Raw genomic sequence first — 8,114 nt, 5'->3', positions numbered from 1 at the left:
TATATATATATATATGTAGATCCTCGTTAATATATCTATACTTCTCCATCAAACCTTTCAATAAGTGTATAACTTCCATAGTAGACTTGCCCGACATGAATATGATTTTGAGGATTTTTTGTATCACACCATAATCATGTTCAATTACTCTCTCCTATAATTTTAATTCCGTCATTCTCTACTCTCCCATAAAGGTGTCAACGAGCTGAATTTGAGCTAGCTAAATTATGGTTCAGCGTGGCATGACTCTTTAAAATAACAAGATTAAATTTCATGTTTGTGTTTGACTCGGTTACTTATTGAGCGGCAATGAGTCGTTCATAAATATGAAGTCCATTCAAAAGTCTAATGTGAATTATAGAATATGCATCTCATCACATATATGTATTTAGTCCTAGAAATATAATATATTATAGATTTGTTTTTTGACTTTCATTGTAATGGACCCTGATTGATATAATACGTTAAGGCTGTATTGACTTTACAGTAAGAAATGGCTGCCATTTTGGCCTCTGCAATCATTTTGCTATTTCAAAAGTGCCTTTTTTTATGTAAATTGAAATATGGTGATTGTATTATTGTCCTTGCCGATCTATCAGTGCCTTGTCTTGCAATGAAAAATAGAAAATTTTCTTGTATTAAATTGGAGATTAGATAGCTTATTTAGTTCTTTTCTTCGATTATACGTGTTCAAAATCGATTTTTCTCGTGTTCCTTCTTATTCTCCTAGCGTTCCGTCTCTTTTAGTAAATCTGATTGCAAGACTGTTTTATTTGATCGTCACTCTCGTGACAAATCTAAATTGCAATCAAACATCATCTCAATCTTAATGTCGTTCAGTTCAAATGAAAATAAATCTTATTAGATATTCCGCATATTTATGTAGGTGTTAGTAATTAATTTTTTTCCTATGATTTAAGTGGGTCACTTATGATGATGAAACCGCTGACATTCTGTTATTTTATAGTATGATGATGACAAATTGTTTCCTTTCTTCCTGAACTTTCAAATGAAGAAACAAATTGTCCACTTCCACTTGCTTGTTTAGTTGCCTTTGGGGCCACATGAAAGCTACCCTTCACACCTCATATTCATTTCAAAATGTAATCTTGTTTCTCTAAAACTAACATAGCTAAGGATAGTTGTTAATTTGGGTCAGTGGGTCGGATTCGAATTTGACCAGATCTGAACTTGTATGCCTGATCCCGATCTCTTTATTAAACATGTAAACAAATTTGAGTTGAGCATCGCCTAATTAACACATCTAACATGAGACATATTAACTATTTAAGTCAATTGTAAGTTTGTGAGTCAACCTGAACCCGACCTAACAATTAAACGAATCAAGATTATAAACCCGAACCCGATCTGAAATTTATTTGAGTCAGCCCGAATTCAAATTTTTTGAAAGGAGTATGGATTTAGGTGCAATAAAATGTTGCATAAACATTAAATTTTCTCTAAGAATTAGTAGTTTATGGTTATTTGTAAAATATCATTATTAATAATTTTCAAAAGGTGAAATGCACCTTTTGTATGCACATAGACCACCCGAAACTTGCTATTTACAAATCAACCACCCTCTTTCATCCATGTTTCAAATTCTCACTCAAATGTTAAAATTCATGGTAAAATCCCAACCCATATCTTTCATTTTTATCAAATTCTCAATAGTTTGATGCTAACACACATAAATATATCAATTTAGTAATTCTAAAAAATCACCTGAATTATTAATTTATAAATATTAATGTTTTGGGTGCTCTGTTGTTAATTATCCCAATTTTTTTTATGTAAATGGTGGTTCTCATACAATTTTTTCCCCCAATTCAAGGCAGCAGGTGAGCAATCATATGTGAGGAACTTCCAACTGCACACCAAAAAACCATTTCTATGAAAACTTAGCTCCATCTTTCCATTAACACTGCTGCTGTATCTTCTTTGTTCATCAGCTAAACCTCACCACAAAATCAAACTACATAAAACAAAATACAAAACCAAATTTCAAATTTTTACGACAATTTCAAACGAATGTGTTCTTAAAACAATCAGCTTTAGCAGCCATTCTGTAGATACACGATTCTACCTCAATTTGCTAAGCAGGAGTCTCCCATATATCGAACACATTCGTCTCACTATGCAGAGCAAACAACCTATCGCCGCCGATCGAAATATCGCAGATCGGACCGCCGTAATTCGTCCCCAACGTCGTCGTCAACACCCACTCCGGTCCACAGAACACAGATATAACATCGTTCATCGACGAGAACAACTGTCCTCTGTGCATCACGAGCTTCGGGTAACAGCTCTCTTCTCCTCTAACCTTCCCCTTCATAAGCTTGCTCCTTGAACTCCACCTCACCCCTCCTCCATTCCTCCTCAAGTCCAAAAACCCCAAATCCTCGTACTGGTTCACCACACAGATCGAACGGTTGTCTTCCATCACAATGGCGTGGAGTACTCTCTTCTCATCCAGAGAAGCAGCCGCCGCCATTGTTCTTTCATCAGTCCATGACCAAACCATGTTCTTCTCTCTGAAATCCAATACTCCGATGAAACAGTTATCTGTTCGTGGAAACAATGTGGCCACCATCAAAAAGTTATCTCCTTCAATCCACTGAAGCTTATCGGCGTCCCCGAAGGAGCATCCAGGTGGTTGGTAGAAAAAATCCGACTGGTTTCCGGTGATTTGATCCCAAACTCCGATGCCGGACTCGTTGCATCTTCCCTTGCAGCTGGCGAAAATTTTGTAGCCGGGATTGCTGAAACAGAGAGCTCCGGCGGTAAAGGATTTAACTTTATTGTCGTGTGAGACGGGGAAGCGGTGGCGGAGTTCGCCTGAGGAGGGGGAGAAGAGGCCCATGCCGCCGCCGGCGCGGCCTGGGGGTTGGCGGGCGGTTAGGACGATTGTATCAGTGTCGATGTAGCCGACATCGTTGATTTGTTGGTAGTCGAGGTTGATGGGGTTGTGTTGGTCGAGCATCCAGTCGTAGAGATGGGCGAGGGTGCCGTGAGCGATGCAGCAGCCGCCGTCGGGGCTGGCGCGGACGGCGGTGGGGTCTCCAGGAGCGCGGCCGGCGACGGAGGAGGAGAGGTGGAGGCGGTTGCCGTCGAAGGGACCCCAACGGGCGGAGCGGACGTGGTCGAGGAGACCGTAGAAGAGGGCCTCGCGGTAGAGAAGTTTTTTGGGCATGATGGGAGGGATGTGGAGTTCGCCTGTGCGGAGGAGGTCGAGAAGGACGCCGAAGCAAGCCGGATTGCGGTCGATGAAGTACTCGCCGGCGGAGGAGAAAAGATTCCAGTTTTCATCGAGGAGGGCGCCGAGCATGGAGTTTCGGCCGGCGTTTGCGAGAGTGGTGGTTGTGGTTTCGAAGATCTTGCCGCCGACGTTGAAGCGGATGCGGTCGATCGCGTTCGCCATTGCGGATTCAATGCCCATGATTGGATTTGAAACAGGGGAGAAAGATCGGAGGGGGGGAGAAGGGATTGAGGATTTGAATTGAGGAAAAAGTGAGCGAAGGAGATCTCTTTTCGTCTTGTTCTGTCGTCTTCTTCCTCTGGTTTTGAGTTTTGTGAGAAAAGATGGCTCCTTTGGCGTACTCTGGAATCGGACGCTCCAACGGTTTAAAAGCTCTGCGAATCGATCTGTTTCAGCTAAGATTCTTAGAGGTGGAAGGGATAAAAATTAGAGCCAATCTTCATCTTTTGACGTCAGATTAGAAAAACTGCGTTTTCTAATCTGATAAATTATTGAGACTAGAATGCTATAAAGACATCACAGCAGTAGCACACCGCTATTTCAAACACACCCGTAAATGATCTATTAAAAGATTGAAATTTTCTCATAGTCACAATTCTTTAAATTATAATTGAGTTTTAAAGTAATATATTATTTAATCTTAAACTTGAGCTTATCATGAGTTTTAAATGAGTTTATTTGTGATCATAAATTAATTAACCTATAACACAAATGTTGAACTCATATTAATTATTTCTTATCATACATCTCTTAAGTGTCAAATCATGTTATTCATTTTAAATCTCACCATAAAAGATAATGTGATGCTAAATTTCGTAAAAAATTTAAGATAATTTTATTTTGTTTTAAACATACAAAGTTAATATTTTAATGGATAATTTGAATGGTCATTTATATTAAAACCACATAATTTTTTTGCATTTACATACTTAACACATAAGTTTTAATTTTTGCAATCATAACACTCATCATAATTAACATGACGAATTTGGATCCAACACCCTAAAAAATGTGGTTGGCATAAATCGTACCGATAACAAGAAGAGAAGCAATACCGAGGAAAAACACCTTAGAGATGCACTCCTAACAAATAACAAACAAAAATTGTTACCTCCAAGAAGCCAAATACTACGAATAACCAACTACCTTAGCCAACCTATCGTTCCATTCGAGAATTAGCCTGCGAAAAACCCCATTCGGCTGGCTACCCCCACACACTTGGCCTCGTTGGGGGCAACCGCAGTTTCACTTATCTTCTCTCTCTTACTTGCTTGTTTCCTCTCCCTCGGTCTCTATGCTCAATGCCTTGGACATAATTAACATGACAAATTTGGATCCAACACCCTAAAAAATGTAGTTGGCATAAATCGTACCGATAACAAGAAGAGAAGCAATACCGAGGAAAAACACCTTAGAGATGCACTCCTAACAAAGAACAAACAAAAATTGTTACCTCCAAGAAGCCAAATACTATGAATAACCAACTACCTTAGCCAACCTATCGTTCCATTCGAGAATTAGCCTGCGAAAAACCCCATTCGGCTGGCCGACGTCCAAAACCTACCATTGGCAAAATGAAATTAGTGTCTGTGACAGTCAAGTTCGATGATGCTTTTCATGCCTCCCGACCCTTTTCGCAGGACTTCTCCTGCACCTATTCTGATATGATCATTCTCTCACATTACATCGATTTCCCTGCCGACGCGCTCCGACGAAAGACGGAGCACTCCATCTTGAGAGCAAAAAGAAAAGAAAAGGAAGACCTTTATGCCTCATTTGATCGGCTTTCTTGTTCTCTTTGAGTCATTTGATCGACTTTCTTGTTCTCTTTCTCAAAATTTAAACCCACTGTGATCTTCTCTTTCAGGCAAATGGGGAGTTGTTACATAACATCATTTGTGCAAGATGTTGTGAGAAAGAAATACACAGATCAAAAAACTTTTATGTTGCATTGGCATTAATGTTCAATAACCAAACATGGTAAGATGAGCTAATTGTCAACTTAAGGTCTGCAATTAAGATAATTGTAACATGCCCTATAGTTTACTCCGACAATAAATTAGTATAATTCAGGAAAACGTGCAGTATGATGTGAAGGATGATACACTTCAATAATATTTGTTTGCAATATGATGTAAAGGATGATACACTTCAATAATGTTTGTTTAAGGTGAAGATTGGAATAGGAAAGTTTAAATATTTCAAGATCAATTATATTTCAAAGATGGAAAATTTCAAACTTGGAGCTAATTCGCCCAGCATTTAATAAGGTAGAAAACATGGAAGTTGAATGAGACAAGTTGGGTTATCGAACTCAAGAGTATTTGAAGACTATCCCAAAAATATCAAAGGCACAAGGTGTTTACACATTAGGAGGCAAGTTGTTCGAGAGATCGTTTCTCAAGTATGTAAAAGATGTTGAAGACCAACATCTGGGAGGAAGTTCACTTAAGAGAATTGTGGGAGACAATTAGAAGGACACATGTTATCAAATTAATTAAACCAAATCAATTATTAGAAAAATTTGAACCTATTAATTAAGATATAAAATCAAATAGAAGTATAATTAGGATATATTGATCAATTTTTTTATATCAAAATCGGTATTAAAGTTGTTTGATTTTATAGATGAGTATATAATTCCATTAAAAAATTAAAATTTTTATTATATTAATCTCAAAGTAAATTTAATGCGTTTAAAATGTATTATGATAAAAAATTTAATCATATATATATATATATATATATATGAAAACGAATTGGGGTCTAAAAAATAAAAAAATAATAATGTAAGCTGTTCTAATTTAAATAATCCCTATGCAAAAGGTTTTAATTCATACATGCATATGCCTACATATTTTATGAAGGTATAGTTGACCTTCCAACTCCTTGCCAATGTCATCTTAGTTTTTTTTTTAATGATTTGTCCCAAGCATATATTTTATCCCTTCTCCCTTAAATGATAAAAAAACTACTAACTTATTTATTTTCATTAAAATTTGATATAATTAATATTAAATTCTTAATATGTCTATATTCTAAATATTTATAATGAAAATTCTAATTCAAAGGCCAACTAATTAAGAAAAAAAATGTAAAATTATCATAACCAAATGTTCATAATGGCATAAAACAAATTTAATTTCCGATTTTTTGTTTTTACAATGAATTTTAGGAAATTTACATGCATACCACATTATTTTTATGTAATTTTGATATTTACATTTATAACTTTTTGTTGTCATAACCTATGCATTATAATTTCTATCTCTCTTAATAAAGGTTAGATATTTTTATATGATATAAATTAAAGATTTGAGTGTTATATATGTAAAACAAAAATTATGTGTCAAGTATGAAAATATATAGAAGTGCAGTGGTATGTGTGTAAATATCCCAAGAATTTCTCTCGAAATTGATTAATACCTAACAAATGTTTTTTTAATGCCCTAACAATACACAACCAGTTCTGTACTTAATGAACTTATTATTTTCATCTTGCGTTTCCCTAACACTAATTAAGATTGACACGTTCGACCACGCTGATTTCAACGCTTTAATATTAAATTAGAAAAAAATTAGAGCCTAATCACGTATTAATAATTCATTAATGATTAAACTCGATTAAAGCAACAATACCCACCACATGTGTGGTGGGATAATTAATGGTTGTCATTTGTAGAGAGTCCACCTATGGTTGGTTGCGTGGGAGTAATCCACTCTTGAGGTAATTCTGACGGCGCATTGATTAGAATGGTGCTCGGAAAAAATTATTATCGAAATTAAATTTCATTTTGTTTTGCCTTAATTTTGTTCATTTAAAATCAAATTTAATTTGTGTGTATATAATGTAAGTTGAATTATGGTAGAAATCTTAAAAGGAGATGGCCAAAGTGTCGAAGTAGAATATGATATTTTGATTGTTGATGTATATGAAAAATATGACAACACGAATCTCAAGGAAAACGAGCGACTCAGTAGGAAGGAATGACTGATCAGTCACACTTGTTGACGGACGACGAATTGGATGTTTTTGAAGAAAACATTTGGATCAAGCAACCGGAAGAATATGCCAAGAGAATCCTTATAAGACGACAATCGGCCCTCGGGCAGATTAGTAAATTATTTAATCTCATATAAATTATTGTTGTAGTTAAGGCGAGGGCAAGCGACCGACGAACTTTTTAATGACCGAATCAATCTCATTCTTATTATATTCAAATATCTTTGTAATTACTAAAATGTCCCTCTAAAAGCTAATAATAAGAGGACTGACATGTAGTTTTATAAGATTATGGCCTATTCCAGTAAATGGGCGGTCCATATCATAAATAAAGGGAACACATTTTTATTGTTCTTCCTTATACTCTATCTTATTTTGTCTTGCAAAACACGCTATATCTTAGGTGTGTTTCTTGGACACTCTTGGCTCCAACAGTCGATCTCCAAAAACTACAGAGAAGTGTGATTTTTCTTGATAAGATAATGATCTAGTCAAGTTAAATCATTGCTACCTATGATTGGATAATTAGTCATATGAGTGCCAATGTCTTCCTGAATAATAGAAATAATCATGAATTATTATAATCTTGATTGACTCAATATAACTTTAATCATGCCACCCTTTTATTTTTATAAGACATTGATTGATAAAATGTGGACTAAGAGTCTGTTTGGGATAGCTTTATGTCTGTTTGCTTTTCAAATTGCCAACGTAACTCCATTAAGGGAAATAATTTCTAGAAATTTATGTCATCGAAAGCTATTTTTTCGATTTAATCTGTTAAAGTGTTGGTTGTAATAAGGCTAATATCCGATTTTTTAATATATATATATATATATATATATATATATA

At 35.6% G+C, this 8,114-nt stretch overlaps 1 protein-coding gene across 1 annotated transcript; it reads right to left on the bottom strand.

Moving 5' to 3' along the window:
- Positions 1–1,911: 1,911 nt before the first annotated feature.
- On the bottom strand, positions 1,912–3,421 carry LOC110029174 (BTB/POZ domain-containing protein At2g24240-like). Its single transcript, XM_020731345.1, has one exon. The coding sequence runs from the start codon at positions 3,419–3,421 to the stop codon at positions 2,096–2,098; it is 1,326 nt and encodes a 441-aa protein (XP_020587004.1). The 3' UTR covers positions 1,912–2,095.
- Positions 3,422–8,114: the final 4,693 nt, after the last annotated feature.

This window comes from Phalaenopsis equestris, unplaced genomic scaffold (assembly GCF_001263595.1).
Source record: "Phalaenopsis equestris unplaced genomic scaffold, ASM126359v1 Scaffold000552, whole genome shotgun sequence".
In the NCBI taxonomy this organism is placed as follows: Eukaryota; Viridiplantae; Streptophyta; class Magnoliopsida; order Asparagales; family Orchidaceae; genus Phalaenopsis; species Phalaenopsis equestris.
This window is presented reverse-complemented; position numbering and strand designations above follow the sequence as displayed.